This window comes from Chanodichthys erythropterus, chromosome 10 (genome assembly GCF_024489055.1).
Source record: "Chanodichthys erythropterus isolate Z2021 chromosome 10, ASM2448905v1, whole genome shotgun sequence".
NCBI classification, from domain to species: domain Eukaryota; kingdom Metazoa; phylum Chordata; class Actinopteri; order Cypriniformes; family Xenocyprididae; genus Chanodichthys; species Chanodichthys erythropterus.
In genome coordinates this window covers 49,062,867-49,090,392 of record NC_090230.1, presented here as the reverse complement: position 1 = coordinate 49,090,392, position 27,526 = coordinate 49,062,867, and the positions used below count along the sequence as shown (strand labels likewise).

At 36.7% G+C, this 27,526-nt stretch overlaps 2 protein-coding genes across 2 annotated transcripts; both read left to right on the top strand.

Annotated features, from left to right (window-relative positions):
- LOC137028376 (protocadherin alpha-C2-like) lies at positions 1–23,528 on the top strand. The gene is made up of 4 exons (XM_067397136.1): positions 1–2,517; positions 5,203–5,261; positions 10,933–11,021; positions 20,909–23,528. The coding sequence occupies exons 1-4, from the start codon at positions 1–3 to the stop codon at positions 21,217–21,219; spliced, it is 2,976 nt and encodes a 991-aa protein (XP_067253237.1). The 3' UTR covers positions 21,220–23,528.
- LOC137028375 (protocadherin beta-16-like) lies at positions 22,561–27,526 on the top strand. The gene is made up of 3 exons (XM_067397134.1): positions 22,561–22,570; positions 23,687–23,794; positions 25,197–27,526. Exons 1-3 carry the CDS (start codon positions 22,561–22,563, stop codon positions 27,524–27,526), a joined length of 2,448 nt encoding a protein of 815 aa, XP_067253235.1.

The following is a 27,526-nucleotide window of genomic DNA, read 5'->3' as shown; positions in this document are numbered from 1 at the left end:
ATGGCTGTTGCAGGGATATGTGATTGCCTAGACAAAAAAGTGCCTCTTTCTTTTTTGCTATTTTTATTATTTTGTGGCCTTGCTCTCGGACAAATACGATATTCCGTGCCAGAGGAATCGGAGAGTGGAACGATTGTAGGTGATATTGCACAGGATTTGGGTTTGGATATTCGAAAGCTCTCCAACCGAAAGATTAAGGTAACCTCTGACAGCGGCAGAAGGTACGTGGACCATAAGAATGGAAAATTATTGGTAAACGAGAGAATTGACAGAGAGACATTGTGTGACACGAGCACCGCGTGTGTTTTGAATCTAGAGGTTCTTCTTGAAAACCCATCTGAAGACCATAACGTCGAGGTGGAGATAACAGACGTGAATGACAATACGCCGCAGTTCCCCAGAGACGAGTATCAATTAGAGATTACAGAATCGGCTTTGCCGGGCTCTCGTTTTCCGATCGAACACGCGCAAGATCCGGACATTGGAACCAATTCGGTTCGATTGTACCGGCTCAGCCCAAACGAGCATTTTGCTCTCGATTCCAACAAGCCTTCTCTGAATACTAAGCACATCGAGCTCGTTCTCAAAAAGCCCTTGGATCGCGAGCTCGCCCCTTACCATCAGTTAATCCTGACAGCGACCGACGGTGGCACACCAGCACGAACAGGTACCGCAAAAATTAACGTTCGCGTCTTAGATTCGAATGACAACAATCCCGTTTTTGACAGCTCTGTATATAAAGTCAAATTGCTTGAAAATTCGCCCAAAGACACTTTGGTTATCAAACTGAATGCCACAGACCAAGATGAAGGAACAAACGGGGAGGTGCTTTATTCATTCAGCAGTTACACCCCAGACAGGGTCAGGCAGATGTTCAGCATGGACACCAACACTGGAGAAATCAGAGTCAAGAGCAATGTGGACTACGAGGACACCAATTCCTATGAAATGTACATTCAGGCCATGGACAAAGGCCCAGCTCCAGTGGCAGCTCATTGCAAAGTGGTGGTGGAGGTTGTAGATGTCAATGACAACGTTCCAGAGATTGTGCTCTCATCGTTGTCCAGTCCAGTGCGTGAAGATGCCCGTGCTGACACCGTGGTGGCCCTGATCAGCGTGACGGACCGGGACTCTGGCCCTAACAAACAGGTCAGCCTTGAAATTCCACCTGGTCTTCCTTTCAAAATCAAGTCATTTAGAAATTACTATACCTTGGTAACCTCAGCCTTTCTTGACCGTGAGAACACAGCAGCCTATAATGTCACCCTCAGCGCTACCGATGGCGGCAACCCTCCTCTTTCTTCTCAGAAGACCATTCAGGTGGATGTCGCTGATGTTAATGACAACCCTCCACGCTTTGACCAGACCTCCTACACTGTGTATGTCATGGAGAATAATGCACCTGGAGCCTCGCTCTGCACCATCAAGGCTCAGGACTCAGATGTCAATGAAAACGCTCGCATCACCTACACGGTCCTAAATGACAACAATCACGGGATCCTGGTCACCTCCTATGTGTCGGTTAAAGCTGACACTGGTGTTGCCTATGCTCTTCGCTCCTTTGACTATGAGACATTACGGGAGTTTCACTTCCAGGTTAAAGCTCAGGATGGGGGAATCCCACCACTCAGTCGTGTAGCTACTGTCTACATCTACATTATGGATCAAAATGACCACCCACCTGAAATTGTGAATCCCCCAGCCAATGGCACACGCTCAACAGAGATGGTGCTAAAAAACGCAGAGCCAGGTACATTGATCACAAAAGTGGTGGCCTATGATGCAGATGCAGGACAGAACGCATGGGTCGTCTATCTGCTGGACCAGGCCAGCGATCTGGATCTATTTAAAGTGCACGAACACACGGGAGAAATTCGTACAACGCGGCGCGTCCTTGAAGACAACTCCACCTCTTTTAGTCTAACCGTACTAGTAAGGGACCATGGCGAACCACCTCTGTCATCCACCGCTACAATTAACGTCGCTGTCATGGAGGTGCCACCCAAAGTCACACCTGACCCCAAACGTATCATCCGCCCTCACAGCGCTCTCTTGTTTTCCAAAGTGACATTGTACCTCATCGTGGCTTTGAGCGCCACCACCTTTGTGTTTTTGGTGACAGTTGTTGTGCTGGCCATCGTGCGCTGCCATGCCTACTGCACCCAGCCCGGATCCTGTTCGCCCTGCTGCGTGTCCCAGAAGGCCCAAGCAGAAGGTGGCTCAGGAGGGGGTGGTGGAGGGGGTGGTGGTGGTGCCGGTGGTGGCTCTCAACCCAATAATAACGTGGTGCTTCGACGAGACCTCAAGGTTGAGCCTCATTATATTGAGGTCCGGGGTAATGGCTCTCTGACTAAAACCTATTGCTACAAGACCTGTCTGACTGCTACGTCAGGCAGTGACACCTTCATGTTCTACAACACAGGCCGACCCATCAGTGGCACCTGGGGCTCCGAGCGCTTTTTTACAGGAGGGAGCGGATTTGTTCGCAGGCTTAGTATGCCAGATGCAGCACTACAGGTGTGTCTCATCATAAAGTATATATCTGTAAAAGCCTGTCAAAATTTCCAACCAACCAATAAATAAATAAATAAATAATGCAACCATAGCTACAAGAAATTCAGGATAAAAATATTACGACTGTTTTGGGTCTTAGATAAATTGTAAACATAAAATGTAGCCAAAAAACCCCCCAAAAAAACAAAACAAAACAAAACAAAAAAAAACATTTATGTACATAAAAATGTACAAAAGTGCTAAAAATTCCTTTATCGTATATAAAAAATCCTTTATCACACAAACACACACACACACACACACACACACACACACACACATATATATATATATATATATATATATATATATATATATATATATATGAACAAAATGTAGCAAAAAAAATATACATTTATGTACATAAAAATGTACACAAGTGCTAAATAAATCATTTTATAGACTTTCATCACACACACAAACACACACATACACACACACACACACATAATATATGTATTTTTTTGCTACATTTTGTTTACAATTTATATAAGACCCAAAACAGTCATCATAATTTTTTATTGAATATTGAAAACCTTTGAGCTAAACTTTGAAAAGTTTATTATTCTTTGAAAGAATATTGAAAAGTTGAGCTAAACTTTAGCTCAGTATATCCCAATTCTGCTATCCAGCATGTCTAATATGTTTTAGTGTAAAAAGCAATTTAGTCCAACCAGGAGCTGCAATAAAGCTCTGTGCCCACGTGTCAGAAGCTTTTGACCTTGTCATCTCCTGTTGTACTGTGTGGTTATCTAGTGCAGCTTTACAGTGCTTTGCTTCACCCTGCATTAGTGTCAAACATCAAGACTTTCTAGAGTAGCACACTGCATTTATGATGATTCAGGCATTTGCTCCCACGTCCGAGGATGTCATCACATTTTCAGGATTATTTCCTTCCTCCCATTGCCACCCAGGTCATGTCACTGTGTCTTTACTTCAAGATTGTGTTTGAATTTCAACATTTTTTTGTGCACACTAAATTACACTGACGTAAATAAGGGAATTTGGAGAGAAAAAGCTCATGTCACATAGACAATTTAGCAAACCAAACATAAAAACCCTCACAGTTTATGCAGAAGTGACTGTGCAATGCATTTGCTGTCATAGATATTCAATTGATGTGTTTTTGTCAGTGTAATTGGCGTGAATTCATGTTCACTCTGTCAGCCATGGATTCGTGAAATGTGTTTTAATTAGCCAGAACATGATCCAAAGGCTGTGTGGCCTTGATCTCTGGCTCATGGGAGAGGGGATGTTGCAGATGGTTTAAAAAAAGACAAAAATAGTCTAAAAATGTCTGCAGTACAAGAATAACTAGAGTTAGATGCTCTTGACAGCATCAGATCCTCTCAGATGTGTTGGTGAGAGGCAGCACAGACTCTGCAGCACATTCAACACTGCAGAGGATTTAGGAGCAGAGGCCGTCTGTCCGAGATAAGAGAGCAGGCAATGAAATTAACCTCCAGCCTTTGATTCTCAAGCCCTGCAAATTATATTGTGAGAGCGAGGCAGAGACTCTTTGCACGCACTCTCTCCCCCCTGAATTCACCTGATTAAAGAATGTTATTTACTCAAATTATCTGGGCCATTCTCTAAAGCCTCATCCCATCGCATATTCTCCAACCCAGTTTTTTTTTTTTTTTTTCATTATTTTACTAGGGCAAATATAAGTGGCAACTACGTGCTTGTGCTCTCCCTCTGTGTAAGACCAATTAATTCATTCACTGTGGATTGCTGGAGAAGCAGATGACCATCTTGTGTTTGAGGCTTTGTATTAGGGAAATGGTCATCTTGTAACCAGTGCTCAGATTGAGTTGCTCTGGTTGAGGGTAGAAAATGCTCTAGTATCATTTTACATGAGGTCAGCTGGTATCCCAGGATGATATCATTCCCTTCCTATTGGGAATGAGGTGGATGTTGGGAAAATAAAAAAAATTATAATAAATAGGGTCTTGAGCAGAAGGTGTGGGGTTATTTAAAAATGTGTGGTAATGGCTAGGGATGCACATTATTAAAATTTTGGGCAATACCAAATAAATATTTATTTCAATACTTTAGCTGATAAGCAATACATGGCTGATATTTTAATCATATTTTAATAATATTTTGTAAAAAAAAAAAAAAAAAAAAAAATCAATAGTTTGGAAAGCTGTAAAGTGAACTGAAGCATAACAAAAAGACAGATGTTCATTCAACCTTAAATTTAACAGTGTTATTAAATGAGCTAAATGCAAAAATAGGCAGAAATTATCATGCATAATGAAATATCCAATATCGGCCAATATCCATAAGTTAAAAATCACTATTACTGGCCATTAACCAATATCGTTCATCCATATAATGGGTTGTGTATGTTAGTAGGTGAATGGCAAGTGTCCTTCATATGATTTATTATGAAGCACTCTCTCCACACACACACACACACACACACACACAAGTTTATACAAGTGAGTCATGGGCCATGGCGTAGTGCCAATACTCGTCTCTGTAGTCTTGGTCTCCTTTAGCTGTGTCTCATATTAAAATGCAAGACAGAAACTCACACACACACAGAGCAGCATGATTTATTGATGAGAATGTATCTAACCCTTTTCTGTCCTTCCACCCCTTCTTTCCCCTATCTCTCTTCATCTATCTCTCCTTCTCCAGCCCAAAGGGCCAAATGCTGACTGGCGTTACTCTGCGTCACTGAGGGCAGGAGTGCAGAGGTAAGCACTTTTGCTGTTAATAATGTCCTGAAAGAGTTACAGTCCTCTCTGAACTGATATGGAACGCATCTCATTCTCTGCAGCTAAATATGAATTAAATGTTACGTTTTATTTTAATGCCTGAGCAAGTACATTCACACTTTTTAAACCTTCTAATTATTTTCTTAATTCATGAGAAAAGATCATAGCAGACCATGGTTTGGTAGCTGAGTAAAAGCACTGTGAATCATGTCCAACTCTAATTTCCTCATTTCCTGAACCATAATAATCAAATCTCGACCCTCAATGTCATTATGCAGGAAACCATCTTGTTTGAACTTAATCTAATTAAAGAGAGAGCAGAAGCTAAAAAGCATCCTCAAAACATTATACATATATCACAAAACATCTGTTGAGTTTTTCATTAAACCTCAAGAATCTTTATTTCACACATTCTGAAAAATACTGGTTATATTTTACAGCAAGGTTAGATTTGTAACATTAGTTAATGCTTTGGGTACCAGGAACTAACAATCCAAACCATTTTTACAGCATTTAATTTTTGAATTTATAAAAATGCTATTGTTAATTGATTAATGTTCATGTGTAAGAATTGATGGGAACAGATGCCACTGCTGTTTTAATATTATTTAAATAATTTAAAATTATTTATTCATCATTTAAAATAAGCTTTTATTTTTATATTTTCAGTTTTAATTTTTATTTCAGTTTAAAATAAAGCTAAAAAGAAATATTATACAAAATGTAATAAAATGGCAAAAGCATAACAACATTTTAGCAATTTTGATATTATTTTGTCATTTCAGTTTTACTAATTTAGTACTTCAACTTAAACTTAAGTTATTTGCCAAGGCAACATTTCTAAAATGTACAAGGCAACATTAACCAAGCTTAATAAATATGCATTGTAAGTTCATTAAAACTAATGCACAACCAAGTTGAACCTCATTGTAATAACCTTATTTAACCTTACTCTTACCAAAATATATTCCCCTTTGTATTTTTTGTTTACAAAGTTAATTTAGGAAGTGATGCAATTCAGAAATACTGTAAATACTGTTATCAACAACAAAAAAAACAACAACAACAAAAAAACAAAAAAACAATGTGATTTCATTCCACAAACTAATATGCATAATACACTGCCCGGCCAAAAAAAAAAAAAAAAAAAGTCGCTGTTTGGATTTTAATGTGTACGTGTAAGTCTTTGGGATGTGCTGGAGTAGATTTTACAGATTTCTCACCTCTTGCATTGTCAATTCAAGACCTTGCCCAAAAATTATGCAACTCTAGATGGAAATAAATGTTATTTTATGTTATTTGAAGACTTTAAATGGAATTAAGGTGCCAATTCTTCATGCTCTCTGAACCATTCTTTCACAATTTTAACCCTCATGAATCTTGACATTGACATCCTGGAATATGGCCATGATGGAATATGGAATATTCCTGGAATATGGTCTTCCTACATGGTTGTTTAAGAAATGAAAAGCTACACACTCCATCTTTAAGGGTTAAAAGAGACGTTGCCAAATAGCATGCAAGAAACATAATAATCACTGTAATAATGATAAATTCATGGATTCTTAAGTATTTCCCTATTAAAATCCAAACAGCAACTTTTTTTTTTTTTTTTTTTTGCCGGGCATGTAGTTTGTGTCTATTTAAATTTGCTGTTGATAAAGGTGCATGAAAAATTACAGTGGACATGGAGCAAATTAGTAAAACATAAAAAGATAGTCAGTGCTGCTGTCTGCAGATGATTATAGAGAGCCATCAAAACACCAGCATCATGACTACCAGGAGCTCTCTGACTTTTTTCTGACCCCTTGCCTCTTCCTCGGTGGACCAACTGTGCTCTGTCTGCCTTCATCACGCACAAACACAAGCTTTGAAGCGTTTGCTAAGGGCCTTTCCCTGGCATAGGGGCTCTGCGGTCTGATCTTGAGTATGTAGGTCATCAGCATTCTCCACAGCAGATGCACAGTCCTTCACAACCAAGCATAAAGGACAAGCTAGCAGATGAGCTGATTGTGTAAGCTTACCCACACCCGATAAACAGGAACTTCAAATCTCAGGGGGAGTATTTCAATGCACAAATACTGACAAAATGAGTCATCTCTAAAATGCTAAATATGTATTCTCTCTCTAACTCTTCACACATACCCGCACACTCACTTACATCTGCAGACAACAAGGCCCCCTCCTCTATCACCACACACATACAGTTTCCAAAGAGTGAAGGGCTGTCTGTTTTATGTGATAATGTTGTGCTACCCTGTGGGCTCATCTCCAGAGATGGTTTAGTCTGTGTGTGTTTTATGTGCTTGTCTGTGACTGAAGGCAGTTGCCAAAAGGGGCACAGGGGACATTACACACAGGGGACAAATTAGATGGAATTTCACCAACACCAGAGGCAAGCGGTACAATGCGACGCGACAAAAGCAAATAGAAGCCATTATAATCAGTGATGCTGTCTACACTGGATGTGGCGCTGCACAGCGCGACAACAAATTCCTGACGTTAAACCATTGCCCTGTTTTATTTCTGACATACAGTACTTCATGTGCTCACGCTACTTCGGATACAAAAGACAAATGCATTTGCAATGGGCGTTTTGACGCGTCCATTGTGGACAGTTTCTAGCTCTTGCGGCGTGATACAATGACGCTCACGTTCTGTGTAGAAACTGTGTGAGCCACCTTGAGCACCATATAAATAAAGTACAACATTAAATGCTAATGAATTACATTTAGACATGCACCAACATTAAAATTTAGGCAGATAAGCAAATTAATATGTTATGTTCGATAACCGATAAACAGTAGATATTAAAATTCCATACTGTTTTATTAAAAATGATAAATAATACACTAAGAATTAAAATCAATCATTGTCAATGTGAATTTAGTGAATTTCACAACATTATAATGTACAGAATGAAAAGGGAATATTCATTCTGAGATTTGCTAAAGATTACTGTACATATAACAGTATTATTAAATTATTACTGTTTTTAAAGAGAAAGTAAGCACTAGATGAAAGTAAAGGTATAATGTAAATGTAGAAATAGGAGACATAAGCATGCACTTTTTAAAAGAAATCAATACTTTTATTCAGTAAGGATGAATTAAATTATTATTTAAAGTGATGTAAACATTTACATTGTTACAAAACTTAGAATTCAAAATTTCAAAAGACCATTTCAAAAAAACTTTCTATTCATCAAATAATCCTGAAACAAATCGCAATAATTCCACAATGTTATTTAATAATAATAATAATAAAATGTTTCTTGAGCAGCAAATCGGCATATTAGAATGATTTCTGAAGGATCATGTGACACTGAAGACTGGAGTAATGATGCTGAAAATTCAGCTTTGACATCACAGGAATAAATTAAATATATTAAATTATGAAACCGTTATTTTAAAATTGTAATAGTATTTCATAATGTTACTGTTTTTACTGTATTTTGGTCAACTAAATGCAGTCTTGATGAGCATAAAAGACTTCTTTCAAAAACAAAACAAAAACCCCAAACTTTTTAACAGATATTGCATATCTTTAATTACATACACTATTTCAACCATTATTTGTAGCTTAATCTCAGGAGAGGCTGTTTAAAGGCCCCTGTACATTCATTATGTTACCTTATTATTATTATTATTATATTGTAGATTCACATTATTTATTCATAGCTTCTCTTTGACCCTCAATGAGCCAAAAATTGCGATGGCTAATTCCTGAATTGTTCAGCTCTCTGTCATGTCATTCTCTTCATTTAGACTTATTTCGAACAGCTTCAGTATCCAAACCTCCTCTCCAGTGGATTTAACTGCACACCCCTTAATCGACAAGCCTCTCCTTAGGCTAGAAAGTTACTGATGCTCTCTGCCAAAAGGCACAGGGTGCATTTCAGCTTTAAGGGAATTAGAAAGATCCATCATGCTAACACACACACTGGATCAGAGTTATGGGAGCTGTAGCTGGGCACACCCTGTGCTGCATTGCAGATGCCCTGCTATACCCACTTCCTTTCTGCTCCTCATGTCTGTACATTCATAATGGATGTATAGGAGTGCTGTGGCACTATTCACAGATCTGCTTTTTATGTGGGTGCTTGTCTGATCGTGGTTTCCATGGTGATAAACACACAGAGCTGTGCTAAAAGCCAAAGGCCATCGCTGAAGTGTGTATATAGGTAATGAAAAGTCCCTTTAATGTAATGCATACTCGCAGCTCTAGGATGCATCGCTGTATTTGTTGAAATTTTAAGTACATAGTACATCTTCGGCTGTCTACCACAAGTTCCCAGGCTTATGTTATGCATGGCCTGCTGACAGACAGAGAAAGAGAAATGGAGAGAGGAATAGAGGGAGGATAAAGATGGTAAAGAAAATCAACAATATATTAGGGAAAATCAGATTATGAAATGGGTCCTTGTGTGAGGAGAGAGATGTTGAAAATGTAATAAATTCTCTATACAATCCACATTTTTTTTTCTCTGATGAGCACTTTTCCTTTAATATAATCTTTCTTTCTATATTTCTCCAGTATTTCTTCATCATTCCTACACTGCAACTACATTCCTACACTGTTCGTATCATTTATATTTGTCCAATTTTCCAGTTTCTTGAAACGAGATGAATTTATTTGCAACAACACTTTATCATAGTATATTAAGACTAAAGTTTCTTTAATACAAGTGTATTTTGACTTTTGGCAGATTTTATCACTTGTTATAAGTATAAACATAAACATGTTAAAAACAACTGAAAAATATGCTAGTGCGGTAAATCAAAATATTGTATACTACACTATCATTCAGAAGATTGGGGTCAGGAATATTTAAAAAAAAATATATATACTTTTATTCAGCAATATGCATTAAATTGATTAAAAGTGACAGTAAATTTATGTTACAAAATATTTTTGTGTCAAATAAATACTGTTCTTTTGAAATTTCTATTCATCAAAGAATTCAGGAAATGTATGTTTCATCAAAAATATTAAGCAGCACAACTGTTTTCATTTTATTGATAATAGTAATAAAGGTTTCTTGAGCATCAAATCAGCATATTAGAATGATTTCTGAAGGATCATGTGACACTGAAGACTGGAGTATGGGGCTTTGCCATCACAGAAATAAATTACATTTTAAAATATATTAAAATAGATAACAGTTCTTTTAAATTGGAATAATATTTCGCACTATTACTGTTTTTACTGATCAAACAAATGCAAAAAACATTACCAACCACAACTGTATCTGTGTATCATGTATATATTCAGACACTCTGTCAATGTGCTTTCCAGTCAACACATGTGAAGGAGTTAAAGCATCATGACACCACCATGACAACTCGCACACCACACACACACATCAACTCACGCACAGACACATTAGATCACAGATAGTCTAGCACATTCTGTCACATGTACTTTCACCGTCACACGCACCTTCAGACCAAAGCTCAGAAACAAGCTAACACATCTGTCCCAGTTGCACATCTTATTTACTTCCACAGCTCAAAAGCGAAGCCGCATTTTAATGTGCATATATTTATTTAAAAATAAGTTTTACAGATCATTTTCTCTGTCTTTTTTTAGCAAGAGTTACTGGATGTTACTGTATTTCAAGACTAATAACTGGTTTTGTTTTTTTTAGCTCTGTGCATATGGAGGAGGCTTCAGCTGTGATGCAGGGAGCACAAGGCATGCTGGTCCAGAACTGGCCCACGGTCTCCAGTGCAGCAGGTGAGGTCACATCTTAAAGACGTCCGCATTGCTAACTGAATGTAATTAAATCTTAATCATCCGAAACCGACGACTCCATCATCTTCTCACAAAACTTCATGCTCTTGCTAATCTGGTAATTTTCTCTCTAGCAAAATTATCATGTCTATCAACCTATTACATCTGTTCAAATTAAAATGCCTAATGCATATGGCAATTCTGGATTTCTTGTAGTGAATCTAAGAAAGAAATCAAGGCCAACCAAAAGTTTTGACCCAAATTGAAGCTGATTCCAACTGACATGGATTCATGCATGTTTAAAACATCCTGTTTAAAGCAGGTTAGACTCATTCATCCAAAAATGTCAGCTCTTTCTCTGCTCTTTTACGGTCTTGAATGCCCTGAAAGATCCCTAATCCATGTACAGAGTGTTCTTTCCATTGTCACTCTGTATTGCAGTACTATTCCCAAGATCTAAAATGACAGGGAACAAGTCTGCAAGTCTAGTTTGAGCTTTGCCATTAATATTTTTTTCAGACTTCCTGCAACTAGCAATCCAGGCAATTGCTTGCTGTGGCCCAGTGGTGTATCATTCTCTTAATATATACTGTATACTGTTTATATATATATATATATATATATATATATATATATATATATATATATATATATATATATATATATATATATATATACTATTTGAGCTTGAAAAAGGTCTGCAAAGTTACAAAGCACAAAATCACTCCAAAGGGAGTTATTCATTATATCAGTAAACACTGAACTCCCTGAAGCGCCTCGATTGTAGTCTTGAGTTTTCCTCATTTGAATAATTATTGGTTGAGTTGCGTTAGTAAGGGGCGTGAAATTTCTGAAACATGCTCAAAGTGGTTGACTAATCACAAAGCACTGGTCCAACTGACCAATCAGAGCACATTGCACTTTTCAGAAGGAGGGGCTTCATAGAGACAGGAACTGGAAATGGAAAGAAGAAGTGCTGCCTGGGAAGAGAGGTGCTGCAATAATAAGATGTGTTATTGTTAAATGTTCTGTTATTTTGGTATGTAAATGTGTTTCTGTGATGTTGAAGTTTTTAGGGTTACCATCATGGTGAGGAGTAGTGCCTGTGCCTTCAAGGCTAAAAATACTGCATGTTGATTAACAGTTCATGCAAGCAAATAGTGATAGTCTCTTTGATGGTTACATCGCTAACCAACACTTAACCTTAAAGATTAGGTGTTAATTTTTTCAATGTTTCAATTAAATTGTAATACTGAATTTGTGTAGTATAAGATATATATTTTTAAGTGATACTAAAATAATCTTTGAGTATAATTAAAAGTTTTGAGTATTCTTAACTTTTTTTTCTGCATCAAAATAATTGAAAAATAAGAAACATTATGTATGGTAAACAATAGTTTTACAGTACAGTGGACTTAAACATTAAATAAAATGATTTTTATTTTTAGTTTGACTTAATTGTTACTTATAATTATTGTTTACTTTAAAAATTTGAGATGCTTTACTTTTTTTTTTTACTTTTTTTTTTTTTTTTTTTTTTTGAGGTAATCGGTGTCTACAATAATTTTGAGCATTCTGAACGTATTGTTTTTTCTTAACATTCAAGCATTAAAACCTATTCTAGTAGACTCCAAAAACAAAATCAAGACTAAAAAGGGTATAATAGGTTCCCTTTGATGTATCAAGGCCAGTCCTCCTCTGACAGGATTTAATTTGTAATTTAGTGCCGTGTCCCTCAAATGCCTCATTCTAACACATAATTAGGCAACACAATCATTAGTTGACACAATGAACCAAATGTGTTTATTTTGAGTAAGAGCCTTGGATAGCAACTTTAATCTACTCCACTAAAGTTCAGAACCAAAGTATCTAAATATTGTGATGCATGAGGCCTGTTATTGAATTTGCATTACATAGATATGCTTCTCCTCAAAGATCAGCCAGATAGACAGAGGACAATCAATCTAATGTGCCATTAGAGGAATGAAGGCAGAGTGGCAGGTCTCCTGGGTGGTGGATGGTGGAGATATTGACAGGCTGATAGAGCAGAGCCAGACTGGAATGACAGCAGACAGTGGGAAGAAATGGATAGAACAAGTGTGATAGATCGAGAGAGGCACACTCGACTTGAGATAGAAAGAGAAAGGAGGTGAAGAGAAAGAGAAAACCATTGATTCTTTATTAGCGGGCTGCAGAGAGGTCTGAAGCAGAAGGATGAACTATACACTGTAAATAGACTTATGAAAACCAGTCTAGTTGTCCATTTAACCCTCTGGCCTTCTTCTGTCATTTCTGACCGAAAGATTTTATATTTTGAATTGTTAAAAATCGTATCTTTGTCGGAATGAGATGACACTTGGTGACTTTTGTAGCATTACCAATATGAACACACAAAAAAATCAAGGACATGATTCGGACATGTTAAGGCATCGTAAAAAAAATAGTCACACTTACCTTCTTTTCGGTCAAAAATGACCGACATAGGAAATGAATGGGAAATACGAAAAAATACAACAACTCAGAGAATCTTTTGTTGGTACAAACTACAAATCAGACACTGTGCAGAAACAAAGTGTGCAGCACTGAAGGGGGACACTCTGAAATGCCAAGAGTGCAAAATAGACACTAACACCCACCCACCCCCTCCCCCCACACACATATATATGAACCAGCACGACTATAAGACAGAGGAAATTTATGCAAATGTGTGAAATAAAAGCAAAAATTCAGCCACAAAGCAGTAAAAAATGAACTGCAAGAAAGGGGTTACACTCTAAAACACCAAGAGTACAAAATAGAAACACCCACTCACTTACACACATTCACAGACAAACACACACACAACACACCATTATACACATACAAATGAACCAGTGTGGCTGTAATAGTATGGTAAAATTGAGCCAAAACTCAAATAAGAGGATGAAATCAGATCAAACACAGATTTTTTTAAGCTGTTATAAAACACACCTGTTCATTTTTGTTATTTTTTATTGAATTTTGATGTTACGTGTAACAAAATGGCGCCCTGTATGTTCAGGTTTGACTGTAGTAAAATTAATGCAAAAACCGATGCTTCAAATCAACATTAAAAAAAAAAAAAAATCTAAACCGTGACAAAAAGTAGTCTTTGAGAATGTCTAAGTTTAAATCCATATCCAAAACTTAATAAAAATAAGTGTTTGTGTCCAAAAACCACTAGAGAATTTTATATAGAGCTCTATGGGAATCTAGTGGTTACGACATGGCATTGCATAAGTTTTTCTTTTTTTACTCTCACCAAATGGCACTAATCTACCTTCAAAAAAAATTATTTTAAATGCCTTGTCTCTATTTTAACATGGAATACTGCTTTAATTGAAAAATAATTTAAAAATATGTAAAAAAAAAAAATTCTATTATTTTCAATGGGGAAAAATAGTTAATAAAAATTGTATAAATATTGCATAGTATCATAAAATACCCTCAAAATTTTATATAATAATCAAAAAATATTATAGAACAAGAATATATTACATTGGTTTTCCTGAGGAACAAAAAAGTTACTTTCCAAGGCTTCGGTCACTTTTGACCGTAAAGAAGGTAAGTGTGACACCTAAACGAAGAGGGCCAGAGGGTTAAAATTGGGTTTTGTGATTATTAGCAGGTTAATGTTGTGTTACTGAGCCAGTGCAGGTGTGTTGTGTAAGCACTGGTTTAGTGCTTGCAAATTATGACACAGTTGAGGTCATGGGAACAGGAGGAACAGAAAAGAGGCCAAGCAGGAAAATGAGACACAGATGAATGTGACGTAGAAAGCAAAAGATATATGAGGATACTATACCGAGAGTCATTTAAAAGATAAAGCATGTGGGATGCTGATAGACAGTGAGTAATAGAGGAAGGAAAGAGATGATAGAATGAGAGTGATGCTGAAAGAGAAGGGGGGATGCGGGGGTTGGAGATGCACAGAGGTTCAGGATTGGCAGACCCCTCCGGTGGTCTTGTTGCTAGGAAACACTGTGTGACTTGTTGCCAGGCAACTACAATGAATCTTAGATACTGCAGCAGGAGCAGCTGGGAGTGGGCGAGCAGGGATGGGGGAAGAGGTTTCCGTGGCAACCAGCCGTACTCAAAATGGAAGAAAGAGCAAGGTGTGGAAGGGAGAGGAATGGAAGGTAGAGAAAGAGAGAGGTAGAAAAATCATAGGAAAAAAAATAAGGACCGGAGGCTAAAGACCTAAAAGGACCAAAATAGCACAAAAATTAGCACATATGACCTGCATGCATCCAACACATGAATGCATATTAGATCACATATTTGTCTTTAAACGTACACATTTATCCTGCCGCTCTGACAAACCTTAATGTGTATAATGCTACAATTATAAATGCGTGCGTTTTTGTGACAAATCAGAACACAAATTTGTATAATGACATGGGTATGACATAGGTATTACAAGGAGATAGTGACTTATGAGGACATTACTCCATGTCCCCATTTTTCAAAAGGCTTATAAATCATACTAAATTAGTTTTTTTTTGAGAAAGTAAAAATGTGCAGTTTCCTGTGATGGTTAGGTTCAGCGGTAGGGGTAGTGTAGGGCGATGGAAAATATGGTTTGCACAGTATAAAAAGCATTACACCAATGGAATGTTCCCACAATTCACAAAAACAAACCTATGTGTGTGTGTGTGTGTGTGTGTGTGTGTGTGTGTGTGTGTGTGTGTGTGTGTGTGTTTATAATTAAATACTGTGCTGTCAAACTTGGTATTGTGGCTTTATATGTGGTCAGACACTTGAATGTGTCATTATATACTGTAATTAACATTTTACCAAAGTTTTTTTTCATTTCTAGAATTCAATTAATTTGGCATAAATTCAGAGTGCCAGGGTGATACAACTATCCTGATATAATAATAACAATAATAATAATAATAATAATAATTATTATTATTATTATTAATAATAATAATAATAATAAACTATTAAATTAATGCAATATAGTCATAATTGTTTATTATTTCTTAGGATTTTTTTTTCTAATTAAGAAAATTGATTGGCTTATTAATAGTTCAAAAATGTATGTGTGGCATGTGGCATGTGGTCCAACCAACAGGCAGAAATATATTTAAAAAAAAAAAAAAAAAAAAAAAAAAAAAAAAAATTTACTTAACAATTGCTTTATATTACTTTTATTTTACATTCTAGTCATTCAATTGAAAGTTCTTTTCAAAAAAAAAAATTAAATAAAATAAATTTAAAACAAGTCAAGTCGTCATCTTTATTTATATAGTGCTTTATACAATACAGTTTCAAAGCAGCTTTACAGTGATAAACAGGAAAATAATGATTCAATGATGTAAAAAAAATTCAACTGTGCTGTAAAGCAGCTCTAAAAAGACAATAGTAAACAGTCATTATTCAGTTGAAATCAGTTCAGTGCTGATTAATTTCGGTTCAATAGGGGGAGACTGTGGATGGTTGTATCACTTTTTGTTTGAGCATCAGTAACTCAGTGGTTGTTTGTGCTAGATGTCTCAAATTTTGAAACATGGCCATGTCTGCTACAAATATAATTCACTTGGACATGTACTACATAATCACAGATTATGTGAGTTAATGTCAAATACAAAGAGTTCCGTTGTTACAATCTACCCCACTACGGGGGTTTTGCATAAACATCATTGAAGAACAAAGAAAAACAGTTTTTAACAATTTAAACTGACAAAAAAAATATATTTATTTATTGTATTTTTTTTAAAAACTTTAAATGTAGTTTTGAGATATTGCATAAAAATGCTGGATTGAAACATCAAGATGCGCATAAATTCTAATAATGTGCACAAAAAACTTGTGCATTCAATTGAGGCAAATCATTTTTTATCTGGTAAGAAGACATGCGCATAAACTACAATGGAAGCACATTTACTGAGTAAATCCTTTAATACGCAACGAAAAACTCATGTGACTTTGCCTCAACAGAGGATGTGATTGATAACTGGACTCACTGGAATCATCAGAGGGGTTGGTTGTAACATTTTTAATAAATGTTTGCATGTGGGTTTGAAGTTAGCATAAATACAAAGCATTAAATTAAACTAGAGAAACAGCTACTTTAGATCATGTAAGTTAAATAATTGTATCTACAATTCAATGATTGCTAGGCAAAAAATAATCTTGACGAAGAATTGTACTTTCTTACCTGAAAATAATTCTGTTTTGGTCATAAAATCTACAGATTTGCTTACAGTCACATGCCAGTTCTCCTTTGAGCTCAAAAAGAAGATGGGAGTGTATGATATTGATGACGTTACCACAGCTCTTTTCTGACCTGTCAAACTTACAGTGTTACATCTAACCCTGTGTTAAAGCACTCCCCGGTCTCCCCTAACTGTGTGAAGTACATTGATTATGAAATGAGTTAATTTCAGCTATAAAGCTGCTCTGCAGAAAACAGTGATGTCATCATCTGGCTGAATTCAGTTTTTATCCAGTAGTGTCAGTGTAATCAATTCAATAATATTTCTGAATATTAAGTGTCCCTGACTACGCAAGCCAGCGGCGATGGTGGCAAGGAACCCAAACTCCATTAGGTGACAGAAATGGAGAAAAACAAACCATATAGGAGACCATTCGTCCTCTGACCAATGAACAAACACGGTGTGATTATGATTCAGGCTGCATTACAAGTCATAAATCAGATTGTGGATCGTTAGCATTCAGTTATTCCATCCAGTTCCTTTTGCTTAAAGATAAAATTCATCATGCTGGAATGGAGACAAAGCTGGCCATAGGGGTCTTTGCAAAGGGCTTGTCTGGTTCTTGTGGTCTTCGCTGAGGAATACATTTCTAAAAACTTGGCAAATGTGTTTTAAACTCTTCTTTTTATCACAGACATTTATTTGTCATTGACCTTTACACCAAAGAGAGAAATGCAATGGAAGTTTGACTTAAACTGTTGCTCCAGCTTCACTCTCCTGATCTTCTCTTTAGTCTCATGAGGATGAGAACTAGTCTGCTCAGTTGACCTGCTTTGACATGAAACTTACACACACATGCACTGATATTGCTGCCATAATGAAAGCCACAGGGAGATGGAGTGAGGTGTGACTAACACATGAACACATGAGTTACTCTCTCACTAGAGATCTGACCACTCTGCAAGTAAATGCTACCACTCTAAACCACAATTTCTGACCTTCTCAGCCAAATGTGATCCGTCAAAGCCCAGGGGGGCGGCACACGGTGCTCCTGTTTATGTGTGCATGTGAATGCTCTCTCATTGACTCTTTGCTGCACCATATGTGTGCCATGAGTCTTCTGTATTGATGCGGAGGTGGTATATTTTCAGGATGGTCAAGATTTTGAACAGTTATACATATTGGATCAGTAGCCATAGAAAAAAAAGAGCAGTTTGCATATTAATGGCTGATTTGAAGTGTCTAAATTTAGACGTGCCTGAAACTGAGTGCGAGACAGATACCTAATTTAGTCTAGTTGTTGCACGCACACATAGATGCACAATCCACCCATGCAGATTCATTTAAGCTGAGGAAAGAATATCAGAATGGATAATCCTTGCTAGGTTTTGCATTTATTGAAATAAGCCGTGCGGTACTGTCATAAATGTACAGATCAAAAACAAACAGAATTGCATTTCAGGGCCATGGTGAGATCTAAAAAAACACAGAAATGAAAGTAGGTCATAGAGTAACTGGTGTGGCAAAGAGCCCTGCTTCTGTAGGGAAAGTAGTACATAAGTCTCTCACTCTGTACTCAGCTCTCTGTCCCTGTTGGGGTAGTACACTTTCAAACATGAACATTGTATGAAAGTGCACTCAAGAGTGATGCTGTGTGTGTGTGTGTGTGTGTGTGTGTGTGTGTGTGTGTGTGTGTGTGTGTGTGTGTGTGTGTGTGTGTGTGTGTGTGTGTGTGTGTGTGTGTGTGTGTGTGTGTGTGTGAGAGTGTGTGTGTGTGTGTGTTACTTGTAGGTTTAGATCAGTGTTAAATAAAGCAAAGAAAACATGCTTCTTAAATCATGCATTTGAGGCAGATTGTTTTTGCCATGCATCTCCAGAAAGAAAAAGAAAAAATAATCTAATTAATAATCTATTTATTACACATACTAAGTTCTTAGAAGTGTACTCTTTATGTTTGTTTGATATAGAAAACAATTAATATCACTTTCAGAAAATGTTTAAAAGTAATGACTCTTGTCATGTGGTGTAACCATAGAGTAAAAAGTAATAACTTATTAATTAATTAATTAATTAATTAATTAATTAATTCATTCATTCATTCATTCATTCATTCATTCATTCATTCATTCATTCATTCATTCATTCATTCATCCATCCATCAAGTTTTTGGGTTGGGTTGCACCCAATTACATTTTACAACTTCAACTAACTCTGCCATTTCATGACAACCTCAAAATATCTAATATTTTCAGAGCCTTATTTATCTTGACAGACAGTCATCAGGGTCTCTATATGACATCATATCCTTTTTTTCTCCACAGCATGGTTTCAGTTTTGGTTGCACAACATGACAAAAGTGTTGAAAATATTAATAACCACTGAAGCCGTTTTTAAGGGCTGTCAATTGATTTAAAAAAGAAGATGATGATTTAATTGAATGAATTATTTTTAATGCTATACAGCAAATATTAATCAACTCGTTACTTTTTGTTTGTTGTTTGTTATAATATCAGTTGCATCACCCTGACATTTCTGTCTCCTATACACTACCAGTCAAAAGTTTGGAAACATTACTATTTTTAATGTTTTTGAAGAAGTTTCTTCTGCTTATCAAGCCTGCATTTATGTGATCAAAAAAAAATAATAATAATAAATATATATAATAATAATATAAATAAATATATATATATATATATATATATATATATATATATATATATATATATATATATATATATATATATATATATATATATATATATAAATAATTAAAAAAAAAACAGTAATATTGTGAAATATTACATTTTAAAATAATGGTTTTCTATTGTAATATACTTTAAAATATAATTTATTTTTGTGATGAAAAGCTGAATTTTCAGCATCATTACACCAGTCTTCGGTGTCACATGATCCTTCAGAAATGATTATAATATGCTGATTTGATACTCGGTTATTATCAAAGCTGGAAACAGTTGTGTGCTTTTTTTTTGGAACCTGTGATACTTTTTTTTCAGGATTCATTGATGAATAAAAAGTTAAAAAGAACAGCATTCTTTCAAAATAGAAATATTTTCTAACAGTATAAATCTTTAAATCACATTTTTATCAATTTAACACATCAAACACATCATTGCTGAATACAAGTATTAATTTCTTCAAAAAACAGCAGTGAACAGTAGTGTATATTTTTACTAAAGATTTAAATATATGCTGCTCTTTTTTTTATTCATCAAAGAATCCTGAAAAAAGCATATCAGAATGATTTCTGAAGGATCATGTGAAACTGAAGACTGGAGTAATGATGCTGAAAATTCAGCTTTGCATCACATAAATAAATAGTATTTTAAAGTATATTATAATAGAAACCCATTATTTTAAATTGTAATAATATTTCACAATATTACTGTTTTTTTCCCCTGTATTTTTGATCAAATAAATGCAGACTTGATGAGTAGAAGAGACTTATTTTGAAAACATTAAAAATAGTAATGAATTACTATTAAATAGTAACTAGATCTAGTTAACTAGAATTACACGTGTAGTACTCCTGGAGAAGTTAGGAGTTAGGTGTTAGATGATAGTAATAAGTAATTGGGTCATCTTATGTTTGGTTTTGAACTTTTTTTCCACTATAGGCAACGCAATATCTTAATTCACCTGAGGAAACTGATGATGATGCAATCTAATACTTTTTTTTTCCTCACTCAGATGGGGAGGGAGAGGGACAGCTGTCCCCTCCTGTTGGAGCTGGAATCAACAGTAACAGCTGGAGCTTCCGCTACGGTGCAGGCCCCGGCTATGGTCCTCCACAAGCCCTGAAGCCGGGAGAGATTCCTCCTGAAGCCTTCATCATTCCCGGCTCCCCTGCCATCATCTCCATCCGGCAGGACCCAGGTGCTGTTGATGATAAAGGAGAGTTCATCACCTTTGGAAAGAAAGAGGAGTCCAAGAAGAAGAAAAAGAAGAAGAAGGAAAAGAAGGACAAGAAGGATAAAGGGAAAGATGATGGCGAGGAGTAATGAAGAACGTCTCACTACAATATTACAGCGATCAACTTATGTTTGTAGCAAACGCTGACAGAAGGAGAAAACCAAAAATACTGAAAATGTAAAGAGAGAAAGATCCTTCTATATACCGTATCTACCAATTCAAGTCCCAGACAGAACAGAGTTTGTGCTCTACGCATGAACATGAAAAAATTAACCCTGTAAACATGTTTCCATGACTCTGATTGGCTATTTTTCTAGTTCTGCTCTATTGTGCAGAAATTAATCAGCGATGTTCAATAAAGCAATCCAAGCAAACCAAGCCCACTCGCACCTTGTGAATGACATTTTCAACCACATCAAGGGAAGTTCCTCTCCTCATTTAAAAGGATCAAACAAATTTCCAGTTAAACTGGATATGAACTCATGTCATACCAAGAGTTTTCTCTGACTCCATCCCTGCCTTCCTCCCTCAACTTCAAACGGGAAAGAAACAACCTCCCCTGGCCCCGTCTCACGCCTTGATCTGCTGGAAACAAAACTTTGTAAAAGAAAAAAGAGACACAAATCTAACTGTAATTAGTGTCTGATTTTTAGAGCAGATCTAAAGTAAATGCCTACAGAGATGGGAATGTAGCAGTGAAATCCAAGATACTTGCTTCACACTTACAAAACAAGCGTTAGAGATTGCTAACGCTTCTGTCCTGCTCCCAAACTAATGCAGAAATCTCAGTATATTTTATAAGAGCAAGTAAATCTCATCTTATATAGTCCAAAATCATGCACAGCCAAATGATGTGCATACAGCTAAAGAGATTCTTGCTCTCTAATACACAACACACTCTGAACAGGCTCACCACACGCTGTACAGCTAAAGCCACAACAGGACTGAAGCACAACAGCCTCTCAAAAGTCTGTAAAATAGTAGAACGGATGCTTGTTGCTTCTTTTCAAAACACACCTACTTCCTTTGCTGCTGTTTTGAATGTTTGATAGACGTCATCCCACTTCCTGCCAGCTTAATGTCTTAGTCCAGCTTCTTGCCCTTACCTACTGCTTGTAACTTTTGCATATCTCATGTTGCCAACCTCCCTTTATCTGGTATGCTGTGCTGGCCCCATGTCAGTACTGCCCCCTGGTGGCTCGTATTGTACAATGTGACAAGAAAGAGCAGAAAAATCAAGCCTGTGAAATGCCAATATTATTGTCATTCCTTCTGCTGGAAACATAAGCACATGTATTGGCCCCTACATGCACACACAAACTCAAGACACACCAGTGTTTATGCTCTCACAGCAGTGGAACCACCATGGACTATGCAGTCATGCTTATTGTGGACATGTTTAGCTATGGCGTATGGTGCTTTATAGGGCAATGGTAGAGGGTGAGCGGAGATTAGACTGAGAAGTGGTGGACATTACAGAGTTTTTCTACTGTATATAATCAATGGTGAGACATAGCAGTTCCATAGTTGTTGATTCGAATTTTGTAAATAATGGGAATGTTTTCTTAACATTCAGACATCATGCTTAAATTTTCAGTTTTTATAGAGGGAGCACATCTATCCTTTCTTTCCCTTCTAAGTCTGTAGAGATACTGTTCAGTAAAGGGGAGATGTTTGTGCTGCTATGAGACCATATCATCACAAAGAACACACACACACACACACACACACACACACACACACACACACACACACACACACACACACGTCTCTTTCAGGTGTGGTTCAGTGCTGTCAGATCACCAAGTGACTGTTTTGCATGTTAAACGCAATTAAAACAGAAATTATATATAGATATAAATGAACAGATATGTTTTTCATAATTATTTTTTTCTCATTTATGATGGAACTGGAGATGTGTATCATCTCTGCTGAAGTATGTAGACATAAATCAAATTATTCACTCAAACATACACAAACATACACTGATTACATACATGGATAGAGTGTACAAAGAAGACACAGAAACGATGTCGGCTCTGTGGCGATCAACGTTAACATTAACATTCTAGATATATGTAATACTGTAGTGTTATGGTCTAAATCGCTTTTCTTTACAACCTTATGATTTTTGCAACTTGAAAGGATCAATCCTTCGTTTTGTGCTAGGCTTTGAAATCAATAACACTGTAATGTGAACCAGTTCATACATCCCTATGGTATAAGCCTCTTCCTTCAGAAAAAAAAAAAAAAAAAAAAAAATACAAAAATGTCAAAAAATGATAAAAGAGAAAATGTCTATGTATTCTGCTTGTGTGTAGTAATTATATATAAACTCATCCAGTGCCTAGGTGGCACTATGCTTTTGACTTTGACGGTGCAAATCTGTTGGACAAAATTTTTGTACACCTGCTCATCAGTGTAATGGTGTTTATTATTTTATATTACTTTATGAAATCTGGTAATGTGTTTTGTTTATAAATCACAAATAAAGTTTTCTTTCATAAGTATTCAAGACTTTTCTGTGGTTTTGATTTTGCAAGTCTGTATTATCAGTAATAGAACTGACTTGTACAGTATACTTCAATTTTTTCTTTATCTTCTTCATTAAAAATAGAATATCATATGCATTTTTTATCCTAAACATCCGAAGTGCTGACCTAAACATTTTTACCAGTTGGATATTTGTCATTAAAAAAAAAATAAAAAAAATAAAAAAAAAGCTTATGTTACAGTGGCAGGTCATATGGTAACGTGAGCTTTCTTTTGAAAGATTTTCAGGCTATTAAGAATAGATGAACCTGAATGTTTCACCTGCACTACTTCTTCTTCTGAAACAAACCTCCCTTAATTGTTCTCAAAGGAGTGAAATAGAAGGATTAAGCTGTATGTTTGCATGTTTGGATGGGAAATTATTTGAAGTGAAATCCAAAACTCGAACAAACTGAGAATTTTTTATAATCCTGGAACAGCAATACTTTGAAATAGTTGAAATACAATATGGGGCAGACTTGGTGAAGGCTAAAAATAGTATGTGCTTTGAAACGGTCATCTTTGTGATCATGATGCTTCAGCAAAATTCTGGCTTATTCTTTCTTTTTGTTTACATAAAGCACACAGGCGAGGCATTGGACTTGGATCATTTAATATATGTCAGATGTGTGCAAGTGTGCAGTTCAACAAAATAGAAATAACGTCTTTCGTTTGCATTTTACCAGTTGTAGTGTAAATGTAGTGACTTCTCTAATTTGCATTCTTTTATGTTGTATTTAACATTCCATTTCCGTGTACTTAATACCATCAAATGTCATCATACAGACATGATAGCACTTGCACATTTTATTTCCAGCAGTTTTGTCCGGTGGCTACAAAGTGAGCTGTCCATGGTGCTGATTAAAAACAAAACAAAACGTACGTTTGTGGCGTGTAGATGGTATGAACTACATCAATAATGTATGTAGTTCTAAAAATGTATACGATATAGAAATGACCAATATATAAATTCTCACAAAAGTAGAGTATCCAGTTAAACCCTTTTAAGACTGTAATATCATAATAGTGTGCCTACTTTTTTCTTTTTCTTTTTTTTTGCACAAAAAGTCAATTTTGTTTACAATATTTTGTTTGTATTGAAAGTTTTGTAGGAAACACTTCTTCACATATTGTCAATAATAATGTTTCATAGTTATTTTTGACATGCCAGTAATTTAAACCCGCATTATCAGAATCATCTCTGTAAATATGGAGCGTATGCACACCATACAACCTCACAAGATGTTTACCTAAAACTCAACTGAACCACACAGTGTCGCTGTTGATTAACTGTGCTTTCTGGGCATTAGAACACACCCATTTGGTGCGGGTATTTTTCTATTCTTTTAACAGCAGTCATTTGTCGAAATAGCAGTGCTATCCACGACACAAATCAGTTGTTTGTGAGGAGGATTTTGAACTTTTTTACTTTATTAGATACAAGAAAATATGGCAAAAACATCTAAATTGTGTTGGGCCAAATGGCGATTATGGATAACGTCGCTTCTCTTTTGCGTTACCACTGCTGATGTTCGTTATTCTGTGCCGGAGGAAACAAAGACAAAACATGTTATCGGAAGTCTAAGTAAGGAGCTTAATTTGGATTCTAATAGCTTGAGGTTTCGCAAAGCCCGTTTGGATTATCAAGGGGAGAGAAGGTACTGTGAAGTAGACCTAGATTCAGGAAATCTTTTTGTTTCGGAAAGGATCGACCGAGAGATGCTATGCGGTACTGCCTCCCCCTGCCTCATGCACTTTGAATTTATTCTTGAAAATCCTCTAGAGCTTCATAACGTTGTTTTGGAGGTCCAGGACATCAATGACAACCCTCCTGTTTTCCCTAAAGACTCAATTAAACTTGAGATAAGCGAAGGGGCACCAACCGGAAGCAAATTACAAATAGCTCGCGCACGGGATTTGGATGTTGGAATTAATTCAGTTCAGACGTATATTCTCAGTCAAAACAAACATTTTGTTCTTGATACAAAATCAAATAAAGACAGGTATGTGGACATTGTTTTGAAAAACAGTCTGGATAGAGAGACAAAAGGAGAGCATTCCTTGATTTTGTCAGCGGTCGATGGGGGGAATCCTCCTAAATCTGGATCTGTTGTTATTGAAGTGCTCGTGATAGACGTGAATGATAATGCACCAGTGTTTTCGCAGCCTTTGTACAAGACTCGTTTATCTGAAAATTCAGCACTCGGAACGTCTGTCATCAAAATTACTGCAACCGATGTGGATGAGGGCGCAAATGGACAGATTACGTATTATATCAATCACCTATCCGACAACACAAAAGAATTGTTTAAAATTGACGAAAATTACGGAGAAATATCTGTTGCTGGACAGTTGGACCACGAGAAGGCCTCCTCGTACGAGATGGAAGTGCAGGCGGAGGATGGTGGAGGTCAGACAGGCCACTGTAAAGTTGTTATTGAAATAGATGATGTCAATGACAACGCGCCGGTTATATCTGTAAAGTCTCTGAAAAACCAAGTCCCAGAAAACATCCCACCTGGTTCAGAGATCGCTGTAATAAACGTAAAGGACCAAGATTCAGGTGAAAACAGTCTGGTTACTTGTTCCATTTCGACGAGTCTGCCATTTCAACTACAGCCGTACATCAAGTCTTATTTCATTATCACTACAACTACTTCGCTTGATCGAGAACAAGACGAAAATTATAATATGACAATAACAGCAAAGGACGGAGGTACACCCCCCTTATTCTCTAATATAACTCTGAACATACAAGTTTCAGACATCAACGACAACTCCCCTACATTTGAGTTGCAGAGCTATGCTGTTTATATAAGTGAAAATAACAAAGCAGGGACCTCTGTTTGTTCTGTCAGTGCAAATGACCCAGACTGGAGACAGAACGGGACTGTACTGTACTCTCTGGTACCCAGTGAAGTCAATGGGGTCCCAGTGTCCTCCTTTCTATCTGTTAATGGAGATACAGGGGTGATTCATGCTGTAAGATCATTTGACTATGAGCAGTTCAGAAACTTCAGTGTCAAAGTTGTTGCCAGAGACAATGGTTCTCCTCCTCTCAGCAGTAACGTGACTGTGAAAGTCTTCATAACAGATGAGAATGATAACTCTCCACAGATATTGTACCCTGTTCCAGATGGAAAGTCTTTAATGACTGAAATGGTCCCTAAAGCGACTCTCTCAGGCTCTCTGGTCTCCAAGGTGATCGCTGTAGATGCTGACTCTGGACAGAACGCATGGCTGTCCTATCAGATCTTGAAATCTTCTGATCCGGGACTTTTCACCATTGGTCTTCATAGTGGAGAGATCAAAACACAACGAGACATTTCTGAATCTGACAATATGAAGCAGAATCTTGTTATTTCAGTGAAGGATAACGGGCAGCCCTCTCTGTCTACAACCTGTGCTGTGAATTTACTGATTTCTGACAACCTTTCTGAAGTTCCTGAACTTAAAGATATGACTTATGAGGACAACAGCTCTAAATTAACGTCATACTTGATCATTGCATTAGTTTCCGTGTGCACCTTCTTCCTGACGTTCATCATACTGATCTTGGCAGTGAAGTTTTGTCACAGGAGAAAGCCCAGACTGTTGTTTGATGGAGCAGTTGCTGTTCCCAGCGCCTATCTGCCTCCCAACTATGCAGAGGTGGATGGAGCAGGAACTCTCCGCAGCTCCTACAATTATGACGCGTATCTAACCACAGGCTCGCGCACAAGTGACTTTAAATTTGTGAGATCATATAATGAAAACACGCTTCCTGCTGGTGGGACTCTGAGAAAGGAAGACAATATTCAGTTTGGCTCGAGCATGATAACACTAGATATTACAGGAAATGAAGATGAGGTAAGAGAGGTGTAA

Excerpts from the sequence above, each read along its gene's own strand:
- LOC137028376 (XM_067397136.1), top strand. The coding sequence starts at position 1 with ATGGCTGTTGCAGGGATATGTGATTGCCTAGACAAAAAAGTGCCTCTT. Across the intron at positions 5,262-10,932 it reads CTGAGGGCAGGAGTGCAGAG|CTCTGTGCATATGGAGGAGG; the intron begins GTAAGCACTTTT and ends TGTTTTTTTTAG. Across the intron at positions 11,022-20,908 it reads CACGGTCTCCAGTGCAGCAG|ATGGGGAGGGAGAGGGACAG; the intron begins GTGAGGTCACAT and ends TTCCTCACTCAG.
- LOC137028375 (XM_067397134.1), top strand. Across the intron at positions 23,795-25,196 it reads CATCCGAAGTGCTGACCTAA|GTTATTCTGTGCCGGAGGAA; the intron begins ACATTTTTACCA and ends CTGCTGATGTTC.